Raw genomic sequence first — 27739 nt, 5'->3', positions numbered from 1 at the left:
CACGTGTACTTGAAAAGAATGTGTTTACCATTTGTGAGATGTGTTCTAGCCTTTTTATAGTAAATATTATTTCCCAGGACTGAATTTTCTATTTCAAGCTCTCATACTGCCTTGTGTTTTCTCTGCCTTTCAGGAAGCTGATACAGATGAGAATCAGGGAACTCTGACATTTGAAGAATTCTGTGTCTTTTATAAAATGATGTCCCTGAGACGGGACCTGTATTTGTTGCTCTTGAGCTACAGTGACAAGAAAGATCACCTAACTGTGGAAGAGCTGGCTCAGTTTTTGAAGGTGGAGCAAAAGGTATCATTAGACTGTTGAATTGAATGTTTACTTAAAAATACTAATGAATATGCAGGTTTCTTCTGGTCTTGGATCTAGGTACACTTTATTTTTAGGATAGAGGGGCAAATATCACAATTCCACAAAAAAATCTTATGATTTTATTTATAACATGTTTCTAGCAGCTTTTATAAGGGAGTGGTAAATTGAGCACTCACATAATTTTTTTAACTTCAATACATTGAATATGGATATGCACATTTTTCTATAAAGTAATGGATGTTAACTCATGTGTTTCATTTTAGATATAATTGCTATGTTTTCTTTATACTAATAATATAGGTAGGTGTTTGTTAACTATGACATAATTCTTTTTTTTTTTTAAGATTTTATTTATTTGTTCGACAGAGATAGAGACAGCCAGAGAGAGAGGGAACACAAGCAGGGCGAGTGGGAAAGGAAGAAGCAGGCTCATAGCAGAAGAGCCTGATGTGGGGCTCGATCCCATAATGCCGGGATCATGCCCTGAGCTGAAGGCAGACGCTTAACTGCTGTGCCACCCAGGCGCCCCAACTATGACATAATTCTTAACTAACAATGTAGTAGTAATTCATTGATAATTCTGATAGGAAATTGACATTGGATTATATCAGAAGATTAAGTAAATTAAATCCTGATTAGCAAAGAGAACCCCTAAATATCTTTAAAATAAGAACTTTTTAAAGAAAAAAGATTTTATTTATTGATTTGAGAGAGAGAGTGAGAGAGAGAGAGAGAGTGAGAGAGAGAGCAGAGGAAGGAGCAGAGGGAGAGGGAGAGCAGGGAGCCCGATGAGGGGCTCGATCCTAGGACTCCGAGATCATGACCTGAGCCAAAGGCAGACACTTAATCGGCTGAGCCACCCAGGTGTCCCATAAAATAAGAACTTTTTAATTTTAGTACTATGTAGTCTGAATTGTGGTCCACAAGGCTAGTCTTCTCATACTTACTTTTTTTATGTTGTCTTAAATTCTGTTTCTCACTTATGTAGAATAAATGAATTTTTTTGTTTTTTAAGCTTTATTGAATTATATTTGACTAAAATTGTATATGTTTAAGGTGTACAATGTGAGGTTTTGATATAATGTATACATTGTAAAATGATTACTACAATCAAGCTAACTAACGTCCATCACCTCACATAGTTATGATCGACTCTTTTAGCAAATTTCAAATATATAATCTAGTATTATTAACTATGGTCACTATGCTGTACATTAGATCTCCAGAGTTTATTCATCCTGCATAACTAACCTTTGCACTCTTTGACCAACATCGTCCCCTTCCCCCCAAGTCCATGGCAACCAACACTCTACTCTGCTTTCGTGATTTTGACTTTTTAATTTTTATTTTATTTTTTTATTTTTTAAGTTTTTATTTATTTATTAGAGAGAGCTAGAGAGAGAGCACAAGCAGGGGAAGTGGCAGGCTGGGGGAGAAGCAGGCTCCCTGCTGAGCAGAGAGCCTGATGAGGTGCTCAATCCCAGGGCCCTGAGATCATGACCTGACCTGAAGGCAGACGCTTAACTGACTGAGCCACCCAGGCACCCCTATGATTTTGACTTTTTTAGATTCTACTTTATCAGTGAGATCCTATCGCATTTGTCTTTCTTTGTCATTTCACGTAGCGTAATTTCCTCTAGGTTTTAAAGATGTCACGAATGGCAGGAACGATTTAATCAATCATGCCTACATGATGGGACCTCTCCCAAAGCCCCATACCATGAGCTTTGGAGAGCTTCTGTGTTGGTGAAGCCGCACGGACGTGCTGGAAAGGGGAAGGGGTGTACCCTGAGAGGGTGGAAGCTCTGAATACCTTCCCACATACTTGCCCTATACATTTCTTCATTTGGCTGTTCGTGAGTTGTATACTTTATAGTAAACCAGTCCTAGTAAATAAAGTACTTTTCTGAATTCTGTGAATCAGTCTAGTGAATTATGGGAACCGACAGTGGCTTTCTCCTTGACTAAACTCTAGGCAGTCTCTTTTGAGTCCTTTTTTGACTAGGCCCTGTCGTTGGACCTTGTCCTCAAGAGTCCAGCTGTAGCAAGAATCCTGCTAAGGCTCTTTAACCAAAACCCACATCTTTGATACGTGATCACCTTGATATCTGATACAATTCCTTATCTTTCACCATCTTCTAGGGGATCTGATCACTTTTTTCCTTCAGCAAGAACCCTGTTAGGTAGGTTTAGCCAGAATCCCCTCTTACCCCCGATGTTTCCTCTGCTGACCACTACCCTGCTCCTTGGGTATAAATCCCCCTCGTTCACCCTGTATTTGGAACTGAACCAGTACTATATACTGAGTTCTCTTTTCCTCCATTGTAATAGCTACTGATTAAAATATGTCTTTATTGCTTTAAATACTATCTAGGTCTGTTTTTTTCTTTTTTAAAGCTTTTATAAAGAGAGATATGGGGGGGAACGCACACATACACACATGTGCAAAGTGGGGGGAGGGGCAGAGGGAGAATCTCAAGCAAACTCCCTGCTGAGTGAGGAGCCTGCCAGTTGGGCTGGATCTCAGGACCCAGGAGATCATGACCTGAGCCGAAACGAAGGGTCAGACCCTCACTGACTGAACCACCCAGGTTCCCCCTGTTCTATTTTTTCTTTGACAGAACCCCCAAATTTGTAGTGGGTCAAGCAGAATGGGGTTAGCCTGAACACTTCATTTGCGGTTAGATCTGAGGTGGAGCAGTCTATGGGGTTGAACACTTAACCTGTGGGGTCTAATGCTAACTCCATATAGTTAGTGTCAGAAGTAAATTGCACTGATGGCAACATCCAGTGAGTGTTGGAGAATCGAAAACTTGGTTGGTGTCAGAAAAAGATACACTAGATTTGGTAATGATTTACTCTATCCCATTCCACAATCACATACATTTTAGGAATAATCTGGTGTTGCTTTCTTAAGGATTAAGTGATAGCAAAATGTTTCTATCAAAATCAATTTTCATTCATCAACTTTTCTATCAAAAGTTATTTTCATTAGTTTGCTAATTTGGCAAAGGCAGAGATTCTACATAAAGTTAGCTGTAGCACAGGTGGAACATGGGGATGGAGTAATAGAAGAATTCCCCCCCCCCCCCAGAAAATATGCCCTAATACACACATCTCTTGTCCTCTGTTTTCTGCTTTTGTAACTACTTTTCCACTCTCAGCTGGAGTACTGCTCTAATACAGTAGAAAGAGTATTAGACCTGGAGCCCAGAAGACCTACATTCCATACCCTACAGGCTCTATTGGCTGGAGAATCTTGGGCAGGTCATTCATTATTGTTTCTGAGCCTTCGTTTCCTAATCTATAAAAGGGAGCTGATATCTACCTTTCTTATCTCACAGTGTCAAATCGAACATTGATTGTAATGATGAATGTGAAGTCCGTTTGACATAGATACTCAGAAGCACAGCAATGTGACAAATTAAAATTACAATATTTGAAACTACTGACTTCAAATTCATTTGGCCAAGTGGAATTAACCCAGTCCATTTGAATAGCAGTAGTGAATGTCACTTGCTAAGGGGCATGTGTTTCTCTCTTTTTGGTTATATTGATATTCAACCAGTAAATTTTTGTTAGGGAAAACAGAAGCCAGTGTTCTATGACATCTGCCCCTGGCAGACGATTACCTGTATCCAGTTTAATTTTCTAAATTAGCTTGAAGCTACATATGGGCATAAACTGAAAGAAATTTTACAAAAATTATCATAAATCGAGACACATAAGCCATAAGGAAAATATTAATGTCTCGAATCTTTTAAGTTTCTGTGTGGTCCAATTTATCAAGCACCATAAAATGAATGTCTAACACAAACTAGGAAAATATTTGTAACATATAAAGAGAGAAACAGTGAAATTCCTTACTATGGAAAGTGCTATCATAGACTACTGAGAAAAAAAAATGAATACCCAATAGAAACATGGGCAAAACATTGGAAACATAAAAAATGCCATAAGAAGTCAATAAGCCTATTGAAAAGTTCACCTTTCATTAGAAATTCAAATATATGAAATAAAATGAAAAGACCGTTTTTTTACCCACCAAATCAGTAAAGGTAAAAAAAAAATACTATCACACATCATGTCCGTTTCTTATGTTTCCAGTGAAGTTGTGGAATGATATCTTTCTTTAGGGCAGTTTAATTATCAAAGTTTATATAATTTATAAAACTTCGACTGATTTGTTTAACTTTTATAGTCCATTCTAGGGAAATAATTGTCTACATTAAAAAAAAGGATGTAAAGCTGTCCATTTCAGCATTCTTTAAGACAGAGAAAAATTGGGCACCATCTAAATGTGTCGCAAGAGAGTCTTAGTTAAGAGTTTCGTGGGATTTTGAGTTTTAAAACAGGATTTTCAGAATGGAACAAATTGGAGGCCATTTGACGATTCATATGGCAGTAATTCGTTTGTTTCTGATGGCATAAGATTGGTGTAGACACCAGCGTATTCAACTTTTACAGATTTACCGCAGTTGTGAAATAAAACATCATTGCTGGTCACATATGTTGTCAAAGATTATGTGAAATCAAATATTGGCCCACGGGTCAGATTTTTATTTCATTGAAGCTCTCTGAAACCTGAATCAATACCTTTGACAGGTCCAACTGCTGTTTGATTAGGTCTTTCATTTTTGAAACATGGATGTGCGAGGGGAAATTCTGTCTTTTATATCCATGAAGAAGTGCCAGTTAGGAAGAAACCAGCTGGCTGACCTTTCTCTTTCATGGCTTCCTTGCAACCACAAATAAAGATCACCGACATCCACAAGTCTGTGATTCCAAAGTACCAGGTCGGGTTGAGGTGTTTGGTTTCATTTGTTCCCCCTGTGTTTGCCAAAACGCAATCTACGTCTCCTCCAGATTTACTATCCATTTGCTGACACTGGGGTGGAATGTGTTTTGTGTTCAATGCTTTTCAGAGTTTTGGTTCAGGAGCGATAATTGGATTTCATTCCCTCGTGCCCCTGACAGCCTTTCTTAACAAGCCTCTACTTTCTTCCTATCCTTTTGTTTTTTGTGGGTCGAGGAGAGAGGAAGTGAAGGCAGGACGACTGAAGCATCCTTGCCGCCTGAAAAACCACCTAGCTGTTTACTGAGTGCAAAGGCCACACCTCCGTGGATAAATCAAAAGCCGATTTCTCTTTATGCAGCACTTTCATCCGAAATATGCGTATGGATGGTTAATTCCAGGGGAATTTTCAGAGCTTTACTGATCTCATGCAAGAGGGCCCTCTTCTTATTATTACTGTGTTTATCTGACATAGATCTATACATTATCTCACTCTGGTGCTTCTAACAGTTACCCCTTTTGTGTCTTTATTCTTTCTGCTAAAATAGTCCCTTGATTATCCTGATCCAATTACCAGTGTCCCTTATGCCATCTCCGTTCATTATCCTTTACTGAATCCAGAATGATTTGGTGAGAGTCATGGTCATTCTAACCTTCTCTCTCCATGAGAAATAATGATAACACTTCTTCGTTTATAACTACCCCTTTTGGTGCCAGTGTGCCTTTATCTTTTTTTTTTTTTAAAGCATTTTCCTCATCATAAAAGCATTCCTTTAAGAGTCCTTCCTGAGTTTCTGTTTCATTTACTTAATTATTCACAGTTAAAGCAATTGAGAGAGTTTTCAGAGTAATTATGTCTTGTAATATTTTTGCTGCCTTGAATATAGTTCCCAAATGACTTTTTCTGTGAAATAGTCATACATTCAAATGCTTTGAAATTTGTGGTTGAATTTTAGGATGAGTTAGAGGTAGCTAGTTTGGGGAGGTAAATTGTTTCTTATTCAGTTGAAAACTGAAGGACCATTCATTTAGAGATGTTCCTCCAGTCCCTTCTGAAATTACCCCAAGATACAGGAAAGACTTTTTGCTTCTGTGTAAAACTGCAAGGACAAAGTGTACAGGTGAGGAGACAGGAACAAGTTGTCTGATCTAAAGGATCAAATTTGTCTGTCTAAAAGAGACCCCAGAGCAGTGAAATTCAAGCCCACAGAGCAACTTCATTCACCCAGGAGAACCCCAGAAAAGCTTGAGAATGGAAGTCACATGATGCTCTTGAAAATAGGAGATGAGGAGGGGTGACAAACACGAGCATTGGTTGGCAGTGGGCTTCTGGATCCTCTCTCCTACCTCTTGCAGCAGGGCAACTATCCCTCCTCCAACCTGACATAACAGTGAAAGTCAGAACTGGAGAAGGATGGCTCAGAAGGGTCTAGCCTGAGGCCTCTCAGGCACCCCGAGTACTAGACACGTGGGGATTGTGGTAGATGGTCTGTGAAGATGGCTGCAGGAATGCCCCCATTCCTGTGTGGGTGCCCTTGTTAATGTGACTTTCCTTCTCTTCCCGCCAAAGAGTGGACTCTATTTTCCTGCCCCTTGAATCTGGGCTGGCTTCGGAATTTGGTTTGACTAATAGATTGTGGCAGAAATGATGAACAAGGAACCTCTGGGAGCCTTGATTTTTCCACTCTTGTCCTGTGGCGGGACTCTGCGACTACCACATGAGGAAACTGGGCTAGTGTTTTTGAGGATAAAAGACTCCTCAGAGAAAGAGGCCCAGGACCAACAGCCAGCACCAACCACAGGAATGGGAGTGAGGCCATCTTAGACCACTGTACTGTAGTCAGGGGACTGGGTACCTGTAGTCACTTAAATAACCCCTAGGTGAGAACAGCAAAATAACTGTCCAGCCAAACCCACTCCCACTTGCCATCCTGCACAAATGTGATTTAAAAAAAAAAAAGTGGTTTTTGTTTTAAGCTTCTAAGTTTTGGGTGGCTTGTTTCAGAGGAATAGGTAATGAGTTCAAGGACAAAGTGAACATCTTGTGTATTGAAGTGGGAGAACCATAACCCTCTCCTAATACTCTGCTCCCATGTTTATATAGGGGAAATTACAGGTAGTAAATAGGAGAATATTACAAGCCATAGTGGGTTGGATAGTGGGCCCAGAAGATATGTCCCAAGTCCTAACTCTCAATACCTGTGAGTGTGACCTTATTTGGAAAAAGGGTCTTTGTAGATGTAATTAAGCTAAGGATGTTGAGATGAGGTCATTCTAAATTTAGGGTGGACCATACATCCAATGATGAGTGCTCTTGTAAGTGACAGAAAAGAAAACCTAGACACACAGAAGAAGGCCATGGAGGGGTGCCTGGGTGGCTCAGTCATTAAGGGTCTGCTTTGGCTCAGGGCGTGATCCTAGGGTCCTGGGATCGAGCCCCACATCGGGCTCCCTGCTCCACTGGGAGCCTGCTTCTTTCCCTCCCACTCCCCCTGCTTGTGTTCCCTCTCTCGCTGGCTGTCTCTCTGTCAAATAAATAAATAAAATTAAAAAAAAAAAAGCAGCCGTGGAGGCAGAGACTGTACTTACGAAGCCCCAAGCCCAGGAATGCCAAGGTTTGCCAGCAGCCCGTGGATTCAAGGAGCGAGGCGTAGAGCAGATTCTCCCTCAGCGTCTCCAGGGGGAATGGAGTCCGCCAACACCTGGAGTTTGGACTTCTGGTCTCTAGAACTGTGAGAGAATAAATGTCTAAGTTTGTGGTAACTTGTTAACAGCAGGCCTAGGAAACTAATATGGCAACCCAGGGGGAAAAAAAAACCCCAAACCCGAAGATATTTATATCAGACATCTAATGAAAGAGTACAGCCAGGAAATTCTGCAGTGAAGCCCACCCGTCAACCAGCTCTGCTCAGGAATTACAGAGCTTTCAACTAATTTATTACTGACTTCGTTTTAAATAACATTTTTGAATAATTTTAAAAATGGGTTTTAAAAATGCAAGGCTAACACATGTTTGAGGAAATCCTCTGCTATGAAATACAGAGACCAAGGTAAACACATAGCATCAAGAAACTTGGAGGAAATAGAGGTAATACAGGGTAAAGAACATTTTAAAAACAGCCATTAATATCAGAGTGCAGCCACGAAAGCCAGAGCAATATGCTCTGGGAAAAGACGGCTCAGAGGAAGAAAAGAGCAGAGAACTAAATTCAATAAATGGCTTGGAAGATAGTGAGAAAATTGCCCATACAATAGAACAAACACAAAGAAATGGAAAATAGAAAGAAAAGATAAGGAAATTAGTGGCTCAATCCAGAAGGTCCACTCTCTGAATAATCTGAGTTACAGAAAAAAATAAGAAAAAATGTAAGGGAGGAAATTATAAAATAAATAATACAAAAAAGTGATTAGCATGGAAAGTTAGAACTGTCTAGATTGGCAGGGCCACTGAGTGCCAAGTGCAGTGAATATAAAAATATCCACAGAGGGGATGGCTTTGTGGGTTGAGCATCTGACTCTTGATTTTGGCACAGGTCATGATCTCGAGCCCGGGGTAGGCTCCATGCTCAGTGGGGAGACTGCTAAGATTCTCTCTCTCTCCGCCTCTGCCCCACTTTGCCTCTTGCCCTCTGCCCCCTGCCCCCACCCCTCTCACTTGCATACTCTCTCTCAAAACAAAAACAAAAACGAAAAACAAAAAGATCCACACAGAGACAAATCATAATGAAATTTCACAATGCCAAGGATAAAGTGAAACCCTAAAAGTTTACATAAAGAGAGAGAGAAAAAACACTGATCCAATTAACAAGCAAAAACAGGTCCTGTCAAAGGATTGGAATCAGGATGGCATCAGACTTCTCAATAGCAACTCTGGAAACCAAAACCATAGGAACAATGGCTATTGACCTAGAATTTTCTACTTGGCTAATCTGTCAACCGAATGTGTGTGCAGAGTAAAACACACATGCAAGAAATAATTTACTTTCCGAGTGTTCTCTGAGGAGCATGGAGGGATGAAATCAGAACAAAAGCTGAATAAAGTGCTGGAATCCCACCAGCCTGGAAGAAGAAGGACCTTTATAGGAGATAAAAAAATTGGAGTTCATGGGTGGTTTATTGCCTTTGGTAACTGAGAGGACATTAGAGTCACTAGGAAGAATTTATGAGGGGAATACTAGAAATTTACCAAATGGGTTGGAATTGCAGAAATTAACAGATTGGAAAAAAAATTCTATAAGAAACACAATCATTATATAATAGACTCAGTGTCCAAAATTTGTGTAATCAGAATAACTCAACATTAAATAGTAATTTAATAAAAATTAAGATATAGCTATCTTGGGTGGCGGGGTAGAGGGAGAAAGTTTGCGGGCCCAAAGAAGCTAAATCTTTATCTAACACGATAAAAAAGTCAAGAGATAATGCCTAAAGTATATAAAAACAGAAAATAGCATCATTAACATAATTAGGAATATAAAGACTCCTTCCAATGGAAATATCTAGAAATGTTGACATTATTTTTTTTTGGTTCTCAGTATAGAAGGGGGAATTCTGGGGTGCCTGGGTGGCTCAGTCATTAAGCGTCTGCCTTCGGCTCAGGGCGTGATCCCGGGGTCCTGGGATCAAGCCCCGCATTGGGCTCCTCCTCTGGGGGCCGGCTTCTTCCTCTCCCACTCCCCCTGCTTGTGTTCCCTCTCTTGCTGGCTGTCTCACCCTGTGTCAAATAAATAAATAAAATCTTAAAAAAAAAAAGTAGGGGGAATTCTGCTTTCAATCATAAGCATCTTAGTTTTGACTTATTTAATTATGAATATATTACTTTGATAAAAACAAATTGAAAAGAGTTTAGCAATATTAAAATTCTCTGCGAATTATATTATGATTTTTGTGTTTGGTGTGCTGTGGGAGTCATAGCTATAAGAAATATAATTATTTACTTCTGACTTTGTTTTGAAATTCTCCCTCACTGTCAAAGCTTTGCCAGATACCTTACAAGAAGTCTGGGGATAAAAAGTTAATATCAGAATAGTAGTATGTTATATAGAAATCTATGACTTTGATTTCTACAACTAGTCCACTGAAGTCAATCCTTTGACCTTTAATATGAGGGCCACATAGTCTTTTTTGGATGAGATTAAGTATTATAGCAAACAAGGAAAAGAGAATGGAGTCTAGCCTGGAATAATCAACGAAGTCAAACTATAATAACTAACTTGAGAGCCTAAAACATCTCAAAAGTTAAGAAGTTAAGATTTTGGAATTTCAGCTATATTGAAAAAACAATCGGTTTTGAAAGTATGCATTTCAATTTTTCAGTACAAATAAAGAAAAACTCCCAGACAATAGAAAAGACTTTGGATTTGAAGCCAGAAGGTTGAAATCCGATCCTTGGTCCTGCTTTCTATTGGTTTTGTGACTTTGACATAGTGAACCTTTCCTAGCATAAATTTTCATATTTTAAAATGGGGATTAAAATCCCAAGTTTACAAGACTGTTGTAAGAATTATTTAAGATTTTGTGCGTAAAGGCTCTTTATGAACTGCACAGCACTGACTGCATTATATAAAGGTAAAGAATCATTATTATCTTCAGGTTTTTGAAAGCTCTCTTAGCATTGGTTGTCTGTTATAGAAAGAATAGCCCTCCATGTTGGAAACAGCATGTGGCTCAGAAATTGATAGCAAACAAAACTTTCAAATGAGCTCCATGAGAAATAGGAGTAGAGTAGAGAGAAGTTGTTTTGTATTTCCCCTTATTAGCTATGTCACAAAACAAAGGGTAAAAGAACCATAAAGGGCATTAACCTATGTTGAACCTTCATTCACACAGTAAAGTCTCACAATAACTTTTTAAGTTAGGTCTGAAAAATTCAGTTGTGTAAAATGTAGGATTTTGCTATTGGGAGATTAAAATTAGACCAGGGGATGGGGGAAGCATGGAAGCTGAATGAGTTGTTCATTTCCTTTCTCATTATTATGAGATTTTACTGCATTTCACCGAGTTAATCCTTAATACTTGAATTTTGATAGAAAATGGATTACTTCCCTTTTTTTTCTTTTTCCTTTTTTTTTTTTAAAGTAGTCTCCATGCCCAGCGTGGGGCTTGAATTCATGACCCTGAGATCAGGAGTCAGATGCTCTACCGACTGAGCCAGCCAGGTGCCCCTCACCTTTATTTTAATGTGGTGCCCAGAAAATTGTGAGCTTCCTAGAATGTCTGCTGATATTTTCACCAATTTACTGAATTGCTTCCCAAATAGGATGCTATTTGTTAACACATTCTGCTTTGTCTCTTGAACTAGTAACATGTTCTCTGCTCATCTCCAATTAGCTCTGTCCCAGGATGACAGTATTCGTTGTTTGTTTTTTAGATCTCATGGGCTCCTGGTAGACTGAGTCCAGGACAAGGCCCCTACGTCTCTGAACAAATAGCCTTATAAACCAAATAATTGCAGTGTAAACGCAGGCTTCCCATGGCACATGAATTTTTTTTTTTTTTGTTATCAATTTAGCTCTTTTTATTTTGTGAGAAATTATTTGTTTTTTAGATTTCACATGTGAAGTCTGTCTAGTATATAGCGGACAAATTAATGACTTGCTCAAAGCCTGAGTAGGGCAATAGAGTTCTTATAGGTAGCATGGTTTCATTTATTTTATGGTATTTTCTGATGTTGTCTGGCAATAGAAGCCTCTGAACGTAGTAAGGATTGTAAAATTGACTCAACGGATGCATCAGCCATTGCACAGCTAGTCTGGGTAGAAAAAAGCATTCTATGTTCTTCCACGCAGGCAAAAAATAGCTGCATCACAGAGCTTTTGTTTCCCTGGAAAAGGTTTAAGTGCTATTAAATAGACAGTTTAGAAAAATTAGGTTTCACTAAAACATTAGCATTGAACCTAAGAGATAATAGAATATTTGAAAAATAGCATTGAAATATGAAATACTGGCTCGTAGGATTAGCTTCCTCTATCACTATTCATTAGTATTTTTAAATGTCACTGTTAGACTGTGGGGCTCAATGGAATTTTGATCAAAATATCCCATCCTGCATGTTACTCTTTAATTAAAGAAATTATTCCTGAAGAGTTTGCTTTTGCCAGTGACACTAAGTATGTAACGTTCATGCAGCAACCTTGAGAACGACTCTTAATAGCATCATTGCCTTTTTGATGTCACATGTTGATAGTCACTCATTTAATTCTCACAACTCCCTTGTAGGATAGCTGCAGAGAAGGTAAGTGACTCATTCAAGATGCCACTGTTAAGGGCTGTAAGCTGGCTGATTTGAACACAAGCCCTCTAGCTCCAGAACTCTTTGTTATGCTAGCTGCTTCACCAAGCTTTTTTAAAAAAAAAATTTTTTTTTAAAGATTATTTATTCATTTGACAGAGAGAGACAGCCAGTGAGAGAGGGAGGGAACACAAGCAGGGGGAGTGGGAGAGGAAGAAGCAGGCTCCCAGCGGAGGAGCCTGATGTGGGGCTCGATCCCAGAACGCCGGGATCACGCCCTGAGCCAGAGGCAGACGCTTAAGGACTGCGCCACCCAGGCGCCCCACTTCACCAAGCTTTTTGGTTTTATTTTCTCTTGCTCACCTTTGTGATCTTGAATCATCATGGCGGTTTGCTCTTGTGATTCAGGAGGAAGATCTATCGATCTACACACACGTATGGATTTACCTAGAGCATTCTGTTTTGATAGGGAATCATTATCTTTCTATCTGTATTTATGATTGGCAATTTTTAGTGTTTATGTAGAAAACATTAATTTGCAGATCGCTACTAGCTTATAATAAGTAGATTTTGGCAGTGGATTTGCATTGATTATTGGTTTAACTTTATTAATTTTGCTTCATGGAGTACATTTGTCTAGTACTTGAAGGGTTGTGTTCACTGATTAAATCTGCAAGATATCATGGGAAGATTGAGATGATCATTTTCCAAAGATAAAGTTGCTGTGACTAGTGATCTCAAACACTGCTCATTTAATCCCTTTGCACTGTATCAGGAATGATTAAAAAGTGTGCCCTTTTAGCATAGAGGAAAATATTTCATGAAATTGCAGGTGTTCAACTAATGTTCTATTTCGTTCAGATGAATAATGTGACAACAGACTATTGTCTTGACATCGTAAGAAAATTTGAAGTTTCAGAAGAAAATAAGGCGAAAAATGTTCTTGGCATAGAAGGTAAAATAACCAATATTCTTTTTTTTTCTTCCTTTCAAGATTTATTTAAATTCATGTAAGTTCACATATAGTATATTATTAGTTTTAGGGGTGAAATTTAGTGATTCATCAGTTGCATATAACACCCAGTGCTCATTATGTCGTATGTCCTCCTTAATGTCCATCACCCAGTTACCCCATCCCCTCACCTACCTCCCCTCCAGCAACCCTCAGTTTGTTTCCTGTAGTTAAGAGTTTCTTATGGTTTATCTCCCTTAGTATAACTAATATTCTTAATTTCTCATTTCTCAATTCAGTTTGCTAAGTTAAATTCTAGCAAAATTTTTAGAAAAAGAAATCAGGAGATATTTATGCATTACAGATAATTCAAATAAAACTCACAATATAGCATATTTTCCTACAAAACAGGTGCCATGATATTGCTATTTCTCTTACTTTTGTAATGATGATATGCATTTTCCACTCCAAGCAAGTCAACTCTATCCCACCATATGTATGATAGATGTCAAGAAATATTTGGACTTTTCTCAAATGGCTAATTTTGGGAAAACTCCAACATGGTAATTTAAAAAAAGGAAATTTGGGGTCACCTGGGTGGCTCAGCTGTTAAGCGTCTGCCTTCGGCTCAGATCATGATCCCAGGGTCCTGGGATCAAGACCCACATCAGGCTCCCTTCTTGGCGGGAAGCCTGCTTCTCCCTCTCACATTCCCTTTGCTTGTGTTCCCTCTCTCGCTGTCTCTCTCTGTCAAACAAGTAAATAAAATCTTAAAAAAAATAAAATAAAAAAGAAATTTGGCCTAAAATAACTAATCTATGACACTAGCGATGTGAAAGTACACGTTTCTTTAAAAATATTGACAATGAACTTGTTTTACCTAGTTGGTGGCAATGGAGAGGTTGTTGGAACTACAAATTTTGTTTCATTTCATTACATAGTTGAGCAAAGTGAGGCTCTCAAAGAAATTAAGTAATTTGCCCACAGTTATATACTCAGAGTCTAGCCTCTAGGATCTTACACATAAATGTGAATATAGCTACCTGTATGTATAAGTTATATGTTTTTAAAATATGTGGGAAAATAAACCGCAGGCTGCTACCCAATAGGAGATCAAGTCCCAGGCAGAACCAACAATCTTAATGAAAGACCACTGGGGCACCCCATTGCCCTCAAGAGCGTCCAAAGCCATGCTTTATCTTACTATTTTAGATTGTTGGTCTTCTGTTCCACCCTGCTTTCAGGCTCAGTGTGGACAAGAGGGTTTTGATACCACCAGTTTACTTCCTGGGGTGGAGGAAAATTAGAAGAGAGGAATAATTTAAGACTTATATCATTAAGAACCATTTTTAAAACAACTAGAGAAGATAAACTAATTTGCGCCTTTTCTTTACTAAGAAATGAATGTTTTCCTCGGTGGGGCCCCTGAAAATGGAATTAAACATGATTTCTACATATGGACATAGGATAGGCATGAAGAAATTCTTCAGAGTCTTAGAGGATATTTACAGACACAGGTTTACCCACGTAATTCTTGAGGACTTGAAACAATTTACCCTGATAATTCCACTTAGGTACTTGTGGATCAGTCCTGTATTTATTCATATATTAGTGAATGCCTCTTCTCCCCAGGTATTATGTTTTGAAGAACTGTAGAAAATTGATAGGGTTTTCTACATAATATGTGTTTGTTTATTTGAGTATAGCTGATGCACAATGTTAAATTAGTTTCGGGTGTACACCTTACACCCGAAACCAGTGATTTGAGAAGTTTGTATATTAGGCTGTACTCACTACAAGTATAGTCTCTGTCTGTCTTGTTCTGTCACTATTACAATATCATGGAGTATATTTCTTATGCTGAGCCTTGTATTCCTGTGACTTGTTCATTCCAGAAATGGAAGCCTGTACCTCCGTCTCCTCTGCACCCATTTTACCCATCTCCCCACACCTCCCCCTCTGGCAACTGTCAGTTTGTTCTCTGTATTTCTGCATCATCTTTAAGCACTATTTTAAAGTCATAACAAGTTCCCAGCTGTTAGCAGCATCTTCCCAAACCAATGTCATGGTCAAATAGTCACACTCTGAATTTAGGCTGTGCCTAACTTTTGACCAGCTACCTCAACTATGGCACTAACAATACTGTTTTTTAAATTAAAAACTTACCAGATTGCTGGTTGATCAGCTTAGCACTTTGTGTCACTATGGCTTTAACACTGCACCAGCCCCCCATTAGATCGTGCTACATAATCATGGCTCGAGTTCAGTAGTTACTGAATGGCTTTGCAGTAAGCCCTTTCCCAAGGACTCAATCAATCAAAATTCTTGAAAGGTCAACTTATTTTTCTGTACGTTATGTTTAAACTGCTATTCCCCAGTCATATTTCAGTTTTGACACTATTTGACCTGAAGCAAATCTCGTTGCCTTAGTACACTCCTCCCAGTAGCTGTCCTGAGTGTAAATAAGCTAAGCGCTGTGACCGTGCTTTGATCTCTGTTGTCCCTGGTGGGGTCGATTAAGTACATATGCCTTGAAAGCTATAGTGCTTCACTCTCTCTTTCTTCCACAGGGTTCACGAACTTCATGCGTAGTCCTGCTTGTGACATATTTAACCCCCTGCACCATGAAGTGTACCAGGACATGGATCAGCCCCTGTGCAACTACTACATCGCCTCCTCTCACAACACGTACCTGACCGGGGACCAGCTCCTTTCTCAGTCCAAAGTGGACATGTACGCCCGGGTGCTACAGGAGGGATGCCGCTGCGTAGAAGGTTCGTGCTTTGCCTGAGCTCCGCTGCGTGTTGGTGAACGTGTCCTTGAGTCAGTCAGTCAAGTCTAGTATAAACAGTGGAGCCCTGAAATATGCACTCACGTGAACCAGAACCATTTTTCTGCTCATTGTAGAGTCATTCTTAACTTGCCGTGCTCTCTGGCTCCTCCTTAATGTCCAGTCGGGAGGGCAAGAGAGATGAACCAGAAGTTAGGAAGCACACCTGCAGTTGCTGAAAAATTGTGATGAAAATGAAAGTTTTCCTGGAAAGATATTTTTGATTCAACAATGGCAAAAGTAGTTCAGGACAACTCTTTGCTTTCAAGATACCTCATGATCTCTCAATGAATAACATTTGTTAAATTTCTAGTGGGATCTTGATTGTGAGGACATAGATACAGGTTTCTGTCTTCAGGAGCTGACAGTCTAGCAGAATGGGTGGCCATTAAAAACAGTAGTGCTGTGTGAGAGTTCCACCAGGCCAATCATATACATGGTGAAGAAGTGGTCGTATGAAGAGTAAGGTGTGAGATAAAATTCAATGAGAAATAGGTAGGTTGGTGGACGGGACTGGAGGAGATTATGCTAACTGAAATAAGTCAAGCAGAGAGAGACAATTATCATATGGTTTCACTCATTTATGGAACATAAGAAATAGCAAGGAGATCGGTAGAAGAAGGAAAGGAAGAATGAAGGAGAGGTAAACAGAAGGGGGATCGAACCACGAGAGACTATGGACTCTGGGAAACAAACTGAGGGCTTCGGCGGTGGGGGGAGTGGGATAGGCCGGTGATGGGTATTAAGGAGGGCACGTATCGCATGGAGCACTGGGTGTTATACGCAAATAGTGAATCATGGAACACTACATCAAAAACTAAGGATGTACTGTATGGTGACTAACATAACATAATAAAAAATTATTATTAAAGAAAAGAAATAGGTAGGCTGGGAAGGTAAACTTGGGTCAGTCATAAAGGGTTAAAGGGTTTGAGGAATTCTACTTCTAGCCTTTGGTAACAAGGGTCCAATGAAGGGTCTTACACATATAGTGATATGACCAGACTTGTAGTTTAGAAAGATCACTTGGGTCACCATGTAGGAGGACAATTTTTTTTAGAATATGTGTTTGTGTAGGGAAACAAGGGTGAAGCTAGATAGAGCAAAGAGAATGGTGGGAAGGCTATTAACCATGATTCAAAGGAAGAGTTATAAAAACTTGGACTAAGTGAGGAGGAGAGATGATTTCATCGATATTAAAGAAGTCAGCTCAACAGGACCTGCTGCAAGAAGTAAAGAATGTAGGGAATGAGGGTGAGAGCTGTAATGAGTGAATGGTGCTACCACATACTGTGGGGAATCTGGAAAAAACAGCATTCATGAGTTCAGTTTTCCATCAGTTGAGTTTATCGTCACTTTGTAACGTTCACGTGGACATTTTTGTCAGCCAGTTGGATAATAATATCGGAACAAAATGGAAAGATCCAGGCAAGATAAAGATTGCATAGTTCTGACTTTTGTATGTGATAGTTAAAGTCTTGAAAGTGTACAAGATCACCCACAGAGAGGAGTGGACAAGAGAATGAGGCCTGAGGACTTAAGCGATCCAGCAGTTAGATGTAGGAAGAGCAAAGAGGAACCAACGAGGACTAACAAAAAATGGTCACTGGGACCTAAGGGATGAAATGGTCAAAAATGTCCCCTGCAACAGAAAAGTAAATTAAGGCAAATACTAATTATCCAATCTGGTTGCATATGACAGCTGGAAGGTTATGGTGTCTTTTGATAGATAGTTTTGGTGACATACATGCTAGTGGGAAGTTGGGGGTAGCTGCTGTGGGTTAGTCACTTGGCACTTTTCTGCATTCAAAGAAAACTAGGTGATACAGTTTGAGGAGGTTTTGAGACTTGGAAGAAGAGGAAATGAGAACACAGGTTCCGTTTTTAGATGGGATATGGGGGCCGAGATTTTGAAAGGGTTCAAGCCCGATAGCCTCTCCTTTCTCTGGTAAGAGAGCATCATCATCATCCGCTAAGTGTAAAGTGGGTGGAAGTTGGCTTGGGGGCTTAAGGTCAACAAGCAATGGGAAAGGAGTTGACAAGATAAACTGGGGAAGTTCTAGTGAATATCAAAAACAGTCTTAAAACCATCCTTTTGTTACACAAAATCTGCATGCTTAGACTCCTCCCATCCCATTCTGAGGAGATTAGATATAGGAGCAGTAAAGATAGATTATAGAATTGATCCAAGCCTCTAAATTTCTAGGTCGTATAAAAATATCATCCAGGTGTTGGTGAGAGCTCTTCAAAGTAATTAGTCAGTAGGTCCATGAGTCTTAGAAAGGAAAAGAAGTGAATAAGGGGCTACAGAATGAGGTAAGACTCCAAGAGACAGAAAGATGGAGAAAGTTGTCATCACACATACAAAAAATAAGAACAGAGAATTGTTATGACAGAGTGGGATTTTGGATGTAGTTACAGATGATGACTGTATCCAGGGTGTGTCATGGGTGAGCTTGAATGAAGAGTGGAGATGAGATTGTTAGCATTGGAAGGTGAAAACTAAGACATTGAGTAAATCGCCCACATGGACTTTTTAACTCACAAAGGATGTTGACAGGTAGATTCATTGTTAAAAGTTTCAAAGATTAAAAGGTGGAGATTAAGGGGGTGTCTGGGTGGCTTCGTCATTAAGCATCTGCCTTCGGCTCAGGGCGTGATCCCAGAGTCCTGGGATTGAGCCCCACATCGGGCTCCTCCGCTGGGAGCCTGCTTCTTCCTCTCCCACTCCCCCTGCTTGTGTTCCCTCTCTTGCTGGCTGTCTCTCTCTGTCAAATAAATAAATAAAATCTTAAAAAAAAAAAGTTGGAAATTAAAAACTGTAAGCCAGATACTTAAGTGTAAAAAGAATACTATAGGAAAGGCTTGGAAGATGCCAGAAAGGTAGAGTTGGATAAAATGAGGTTCAAAAGTCGGGAGATTTTTTTTTTTAATCAATATAGGAGAACAATTATTTAAAAGTAGCAATAAAGGCCTAGAGCATGCCTCCTGGTCTGTGATTTATACAAAAAATCATCAGTGGAGAAAGGTAGTGTCCTCCAAGGCAAGCGGATTGTTAATCAAGGTAAGGAGGTTGAAGGAGAACTCCAAGAAGAGTCTGATGATAAAAGGGAGTTTGTGATGGAATGGCGATTCCATGGAGCAAAGGGGAATCACTTTTTGGTGGGGATGTGCTGGGGGTTAGCAGTGGAAAAGGTTCTTGGGGTGGTAGAAATGAATAAAGCAGTAGGGTGATAAGACATGTAACTGGATAGGTCTTTGTCAGATAGTTTCTGGCATGTTCTAAGGGTCAATTAACATTTCAAAACTGGACAGGCATTAAAAAGTGTCTACATACAAAACAATTAGAACCACTACAAATTTAGTGTTCTGGAAATTTATGCTTTAAAACATGGCATTTTTGCAGTTGGTGCAGAGAACACCTGCTGACATGAGTGACTGACAATTGAGTAGCTTAAGCAATTGAGTAATGAAGATGCTTATAAAATATTAACATAAAGAAAAACCTTTTAGAAGGTCTCGAGATGACATTCTGCTCTCAGCCGTTATTCAACCCCTTGTTCATTCAGCACTGAAGAAGTTTACATGTGTGACACGCAAAGAGGTTCCCTGGGCACATACCCTCATTGGATTCACAGTGGTGGTTGCCTGTCATTTTAAATGGTGACACGTCCTTGGAGACCAAGTATGGAAAATGACTTGTAATGACTCCGTGACATGATCGTTAACTCTAGACCGTTTTGCAGTTTTGTTAACTGCCATGTCCTGTGCGGTATTTCTTTTGCTTTTCAGGTCCTTCAGGTACCCAGTCTTCTCTTTTTTGGTTTTGCTCTCCAAAATCAGTGTCCTACCCAAGCCTAACCATGTTCCCATGATCAGCTCCTTATACTGAATCAGAACATCTAATCTTCCAGCTTTGGGGTATTAAGAAGGAAAGTCATCTGATTAAGACAATTTATAGCAAGGTACAAATAATTTTTTTAAGGTACAGATGACTTTTAATCTTTCAATTTTAAAATGAGAGCTTTTAGAAATTGTGTGCAGTAGGTGATATTGAACATGGGCCTTCTCTTGTGTCTCCCTTCTTTCTTCCTAACTGCCAGTCACCAAAGTAATAGAAAGAAGCTACTTGGCTCTCCTTTTCTAGAAGCCTACCTTGCTCCAGATCTTCACACCAACTGAGAATATGTACAGCTCTGGGGTAACTTTAAGGACATGCAATCTCTCCAATACATCCCTCACCAGCTTGTATCAGCAAATTCCTCCCCTATTATTTGACTTACTTCAAATTATTACTATTGGAATAATCTATAAGTGGGCATTGAAAGTCAAACTACTATTTCTGGAAGGTTTTTGTGGAGGAGAAGAATTATATTTACCTGAGGGACTTGGTCGGCTTTGTCCAGGAGGTATTTCTTGCTCCAAATTATGGTTATCACTTTGGTTTTGAATGCACTGTAGGAAGGAACAGGGGAACTACTATGATTTCAGCCCTTTTTGTGAGTTAGGTCCTGACTGAGTGCTTTCCTACATTCTCACTTGATTCTTACAACATTAAGGGGGAGAGAATAGCCTCCTCAAGAGGACACCCCAACTTGGAGTGGGTGAAGTGGCTCAAGTTCCCGCAGCTGGGAAGCTTGGGACCAGATATTTGAACTCAGGTTGATTTGACTCTTCTACTCCACTGTTCTCTGGGAAGTTGATGTGCTTTCTGGAGGAGCAAGCATTGAATGGCATGACCAGCCCGAGGAGGGATCAAAGGAGGGCCATCTGGTCACATAAGGAAGGCTAGAGAAAGTTTGGCTTTAAAAGAAAGAATTGGCTGGGTTTAAGATTAGGACTACCATCTAAATATTCAGGTGTTCCTGAGGACTGAGAATGTGATGACATGATCTTTTGTGCTCTCCTAACAACTTCCGTCAGCCCCGTGCTTGGAAGATCTGAGCTCACAGCTGAAGCTTGGGCCTGTGAGACCAGTGTATATAGACCCAGTGCTATGTCATCTACCTTGGGTCTGGATCAAGTTGTTCTTACTCTTAAATTGCCATAGCTAGGATTTAAAGAACCTGATTTATAGGACGTAGCAAGTCGAGGGTTGGAAATTTCAGGTCCCACAGGTATTTGTGGGAAGCAGCTTTTGCCAAGCACAGCACTTAGAGGTAGAGAGTAATGGTTCTGGACGGGGTCTTCACGGTAGTGTGACCTGAAGGATCTCTCCACTTCTGAGCTTCTAGTTTGATAATATTGTGTCTTCCATCTCTATTAGCTCAGCTGTAGGGACGTCCTTGGTCAGCATACATATAGTGTCTTGGGGAAGACTAATAAGTCTTTTTTGGTGAAGCGGGCTTGTCAGCAAATCAACTGAATAACGTTTTTTACATGGCCTTTCATTCCCTTGATTTTCAGCCCAAGTTGCCTAATAAATATGGATGTTCTGTCCAGGAGATTTTCACCCTCATTATGGAACTGATGTCGCATCACTGCTATAATCAGTTTACAACCTTTCCTGTTATCTCTGGGAGCGCTATCAGGATGGAACGCTTTTAAGTTCCATTATGAAAAGTGGTCATATTAGCTGCTTGGCTAGCCTGCAGAACTGACCAGCTCTTTGTCAGAGTGCTTTCGGGGGCTTCTAATATGTGATGTGATTGAAAAACGGGCCCTTGGTAATTTTGTGGCTAGGGGAATTGGTTAGAGGATTTCCGTCTTGCCAGCATCCCCATTACAGCATGAGCTCTTACAGGAACCTTCACTGCTATTTGAACTTGGCTCTGATGGCCACGTGTTAGGATGCCAGGTACCATTTGGGAGTGTTGTTATCCTCGTTTAGCAGACAGGTGATGAAATAGATCTAAAAAGTGAGCATTAGAAGAACCATCCTCGACCACAGATATTCTGCCGCTGTTATAAGTGTTAGCAAAAGAGCACCTTCTTTCACGGCCAATGTAGCTTTAAGAGCTACTTTTATGTATACATGGTAACGAAACAGGCATGGCATTGCCTTGTCAGCGGCCGTTCTTTTTGCGAGATGTGAGTTTATTTATGTGAAACCTGGTATGCCCTTTTTCCTCCACAAGGGGGCTCATCGGGGTCTAAATTATCCAAATGATATACTTTTGAAACACGTGTTCCTTCTTAACATTCTTCTATCCGAAGACAAATTAAAGAATGTCAAGTACACGTCAAAAGATGGATGGAGCTCCTCTTCTTAGAAAATGTCTTTGAGGGGCGCCTGGGTGGCACAGCGGTTAAGCGTCTGCCTTCGGCTCAGGGCGTGATCCCGGCGTTATGGGATCGAGCCCCACATCAGGCTCCTCCGCTATGAGCCTGCTTCTTCCTCTCCCACTCCCCCTGCTTGTGTTCCCTCTCTCGCTGGCTGTCTCTATCTCTGTCGAATAAATAAATAAAATCTTTAAAAAAAAAAAATGTCTTTGATAGGTTTGACCTCATTTGTAGGTCCAAAGGAACACTGCAACTCTTTGTGCTAGTATCCCAAAACCTTCGATCTTTACAGCATCTTTGTTCTTAAAGTTTGTTTCCTGTATTCCTGTGGTATTAACCTTGAAAGTTTTTTTCTCCTTTTACCTTTTCCATTTTTTTCCCTAAGGACAATTTAACAGCCGGTGTTTGATTGTAATATAGGTAACTCTATTTGGGAACAGAACTAATAGGATCTCTCTCATACACATGAGAGAGAGAAAGAAAGATCGGTGAATTTTAAGAAATTCGCTTACATGATCATGGGGATTTGCTGGTCTGAAATGTGTATAGCAGGCCAGCGGGTTGGAACCTTAGGTGGGAATTGATGTTACAGGCTTGAGGAGAATTCCTTCTTCAGGAAATGGAAGTCTTTCGGCTTAAGGCCCTCAACGGATTGATGAAGCCCACCCACTTTATGGAGAGTAATCTACTTTACCCAAAGCCTACTGATGTAAATGTTAATCACACCTAAAATAATATCTTTACAGCAACATCTACACTGGTGTTTGATCAAGTAACTGGGCATTGTAGCCTAGCCTGGCTGACACATTAAATTAACCATCAAACCCTATCATGGTTATGGTGCACAGTTTTAAAGTTTTAGAAGAAAATGGAGATATCATGTCCTGATGTAATATACAAAGCACATGTATGAGGAAGGTTCTTTTTTTTTTTTTTTAAACATTTTATTTATTTATTTGACAGAGAGAGAGACAGCCAGGAGAGAGGGAACACAAGCAGGGGGAGTGGGAGAGGAAGAAGCAGGCTCATAGCGGAGGAGGGAGCCCGATGTGGGGCTCGATCCCAGGACCCCAGGATCACGCCCTGAGCTGAAGGCAGATGCTTAACGACTGTGCCACCCAGGCGCCCCTGTGAGGAAGGTTCTACTAAAATAAAGAATGGGTGTGGTCATGAACTGTCTGGCCCTAATTAAAGGTCAAAGTTTTAACGGGCATTCCGTTAGCCAAATCCAGCCTGCTGAATATTTGGCTCATTACTGTGATTTTAAAAATGGATTAATTGCCAATATTTAAAATTTGGGAGAATTCATAGCAGTGAGATCGAGAGTTTTGGCTTGTCTCAGCTCTGGCAAGCAGAGTTGCCTGACTATGCTATATGGAAGGGCAATGTCATGAGAGCTGGCAAGGTTCTATGGGGGATCCTAGCTTTGGCTTGGTTGGGATTTAGATACAGAAAGTGAAAGAGGGCATTTTGGTTGCCCTTAAAAGAAAGAAGCAGAGTCACGGAGGTATGTGAGGAAACTTGTGTAATGGAAGAACATGTCTGTGAGTGTACGGTGTAGGGGAAAACACGGTTGACTTGTCAGATGGAATCTAGGGTATTTAGGCAACAGTAGCTCCTTTAAGAGTTAAACCTAAAATCTCTGTGCCTCAAAACAACTGAAATTTATGTCTTGCTTATGTAAAGTCCAAAATAGGTGTCCCTAATAGGTGAATCTTTCAAGCAATGATTTAGCGGTCTGGGCTCATGCCATCTCCAGCACATGTCTTCTGCAGTGATAGCAAAAGAAGAGAGAGCATGGATGACTGTGTAGGGAAAGTTTTCACAGACCAGACCTGGAAGTGGTGCACATAATTTCTACCCACATTTCAATGGCCGCATCCCCCTGCAAGGGAAGGCCGGGCAGTGTAGTCCAGCTGTGTGCTAGGGCGAATGTGGATACAGGCTGAGTGAACTGCTAGCCAGTCTCTAGCAGAAGAGGAAGAGATCTTGGGGTTAAGCAGGCAGGAGCTGCTGTGGGATATTAATAAATTCAGCATATATCTACTGAGTCCATGCTGTGTTATACGCTGAGTAGACTTTTGAGCATAGGAACAACATGGTGAAAGCACTGTTTTGAGAAACCAGTCTGGGGGTCAAGTGGAAAACAAGGGAGGCAAACTCTAAGTCAGGGTGCACGGTGGTGGTTGTCTTTCTCCAGCTGGGAGCCAGTGAGGCTGTGTATACATATAGCCGTATCAGTATTATCAGTAACAGTCACAATTGCTCTGTACCATGCAGTATCGTAAGCAGCTTTACGTAGTCATCACTCAAACTTACGATGCAAATGCAACATTGCTTCCTTTTAACAATGGGGAAAGCGAGGCTTTAAATGATTGAATCGTTTGCCTGTGTTCACATCAATCTTGGCAGGGCCTGAGGATTTGAACTTAGGAAGTCAGTGTTATTTTATAGCTACTGTAAAATTAATAAAGTGAGAATGTAATAGAAACATAATGAGTTTAAGTGAACAGTAACGATGAACTCTGATACTGATTTGAGAGGGTCACTGCAATTTACTAAAAGACTTTAGTAAACTGAAAATGAAGAGGTGAAAGTAGAGAAACATCCTGTTAAGAAGAAGTATCACTATCCTTGGGCATACTTGAATGGATTTAGATTGACTTCTAATGAGTGTTCTTGGTAAACGGTAGGTTGCTTATGAATATGACATCTTTGTTAACTATAAGTGCTCAGAAACGAATTGTTATTAACTTTAATTCGTGATTCTGATAAATACGCCAGAACACCCATCTCTCTGTCTGGTATCTTTGTCATGATCATAACATGTATAATCTCAAATAATAAATGTAAAATGATGTTTGTCTGATAGTTCCCGAAATATTAGCAAACACCAGAAGCTTTGTGTTGTTGATGTGGTGTTCTGTGTTTGGCAGTTGACTGTTGGGATGGCCCAGATGGGGAGCCAGTGGTCCACCACGGTTATACTCTGACTTCAAAAATTCTCTTCAGAGATGTGGTGGAGACCATCAACAAGCACGCCTTTGTGAAGAATGAGTAAGTACACACTGCCTGGCCGCCGAGCTAGCGTGCAGAGCACTCGCCGATGTACCACAACTACAACACCACACACCTTCCTTGAGGTCCTCATGGCCCTTTCTTCGACCCTGGTCTCTCCTTCCTTCCTAGCAAAACACTGTGAGCAAATAATACGGGCTTCATGTTTGTACTTTCTCATGCTCCATTTATTTCTTACCCCATCTGTCTCAAGACGTTGCCTCCCTGAAGCCCGTTCTTGCGAAGACTGACTTCAACATTTCTACAGTGGTCATAAAGTTTGGAAATGTAAGTTACTATACACGCTAAATGGGTTGTTGAGATTCTGTTACAATACAGTAAAGTGATAACAGCTAGGTTTTTAGGCTTGCCGGACGTCTTATATATACTTGTGTCACTTCCTTGGCACTGGATAATGGTGACGCTTTTCTCCTCAATACTTGCTTTTTGGGGCTTCTATGATAACATTCCCCTCTGTGCGGTCATTGCTTCTCACTCTTTTTTTTTGGCCTGTGGTCTTCTATTCCATTTCCTCATTCCTCTAATAGTCACTATTTCTTAAGTTATTGGCATGGTTCTACTTTTGCATTATTTAATTATATGTTCAGAACTTTCCCTTCAGTTTCAGAGCTATGTAGAAAAATTCTTAGTAAAAAGTCATCCGAGTATTCCCTAGGTACCTCAGAATCCACAAATGCCATTGTTTATTCAGGTGTGTCATGGTGCCTACTCTCAGCCAGGCGTCCTGCAGTAGGTGCAGAGAGCCACAGCACTGAACAAAAGAGAAGACTCCTACTGTCACAGAGCTTACATCCCAAACTGAACTCAACATCTCGTTCTGCCAAACTTCCTCTGGCTCTGTTTCTGTTTAGTTGGGGGTAGCACTGTCCACCCGTGTCTTTAGCCAAAAACTGAGTCATTCTAGATTCAGCCAATTCCTGTCAATTCTACTTCCTAAATTATCTTTTGGCTCCATTGCCTTCTCTCCATTTTTGTTTCCCTTTGGGTCCATCCTCCACACTGGTGCAATATTTTTCTTTCTGAAAATATAAGCATGATGTTGGCGTTCTTAAAGTCCTTCAAAAGCTCCCCGTGGCACACAGTCACGTCTGCTATGCCCTTCAGGGCTTGGCCTCTTCTTTCTCTTCCAGGGTCTTCGTCCACCATTGCTCCACAGAGATGGAGGATTCTGCCTTCATTGTCTCCTGGATTCCCTAGTGACCCCAGTTCTTTCACACCTCCCTACCTTGATGCACAGTTCTCTCTGCCCGGCACTTTCTTCCCATTATCCCACCTGCCTAATCCTTATTCGTCCTTCAGGACTGCTGAGACATTGTCCCTCTGGCAAACTTACTGATACACCAGCTGATTTAAATGCTCCTTTCTCTGTTCTTAGCACCCTGAGCATATTTCTATTGTGTCTATATTGCACGCTCTTACAACTGATCGCTTCCTGCCTTCTTTTGAGTCTTAAAAATCAGGAGCTCACTGGAAATACGGGGCTATTGTCTTATTCTTTATTGCCTAGCAGGTGCCTGCCATATACCAGACAGTTAGGAAATGATTTTTTTGAATTAAAAGAAACAAAATTACAATTGCATAAAATTAATTTTAAAAAAATTAGTAGCCTTTAAAGTTTTTAATATTTGGTCTTCTTTTCTATTAACCATGAGGCTAAAAATGACGTTGCAATGAGAGACACGTGCTACGTGGCAGCTTTGGTTTATGGTGTCTGCTACATACCAGAATCCCAAGTACTGAATTCTGATGGGTCTTTTCTACCCTGATGGCTACCAGTTTTAGCCAAGGTGATGAAGTGATTCTGCCATTGTTTTTCAAAATGCAAAGTTGGGTGTTGACCAGACCTGCCACCTTGGAGGAGCCTCTGATGACTGGACGGTGCTTAGTTCAAGTTTGGGAATACTCAGGAGAAAAGCACTTCAGATGAAAAGTTGATACGAGTATTTAGCACAATTTAGAACTTTAGTCTTTTTCTTTTCTTTCTTAGGCCTTCTTTATGCCCAGGCTTCGCAACCTTGGCACTATTGACATTTTGACCAGATAATTCTTTGTTGCAGGAAACTGTCTTGTGCACTCTAAGACGCTTAGCAGCGTCCTGTCCTCTCCACACTAAATGTTAGTAGCATTCCCTGCACCCTCCTCCCCGTATTGTGACCACCAGAAAGGTCTTCAGATGTTGACAAATATCTGTTTGGGAACAGTGCCTCACAGTGTCCCTTGTCCCCTGTTGAGAAGCACTGCTTTACATTGAGTATCATTAGACACTAATAGGCTTTTTATAAACAGATTGCTAATCTAAAAACTCA

General features: G+C 40.4%; 1 protein-coding gene across 7 annotated transcripts in view; it reads left to right on the top strand.

Annotated features, from left to right (window-relative positions):
- The window catches only part of PLCH1 (phospholipase C eta 1), a 206501-nt gene that overhangs the window by 133681 nt on the left and 45081 nt on the right, over positions 1-27739 (top strand). For all 7 annotated transcript variants that reach the window (XM_045812139.2, XM_045812148.2, XM_087870300.1 and 4 more), the window contains exons 6-9: positions 134-304; positions 13213-13306; positions 15874-16077; positions 25292-25412. In XM_045812139.2, coding sequence (XP_045668095.2) covers positions 134-304; positions 13213-13306; positions 15874-16077; positions 25292-25412 — 590 coding nt within the window. The remainder of the gene's footprint in view (positions 1-133; positions 305-13212; positions 13307-15873; positions 16078-25291; positions 25413-27739) is intronic.

This window comes from Ursus americanus, chromosome 20 (assembly GCF_024610735.1).
Source record: "Ursus americanus isolate L20-20 chromosome 20, mUrsAme1.1.p, whole genome shotgun sequence".
NCBI lineage: Eukaryota > Metazoa > Chordata > Mammalia > Carnivora > Ursidae > Ursus > Ursus americanus.
This window is presented reverse-complemented; position numbering and strand designations above follow the sequence as displayed.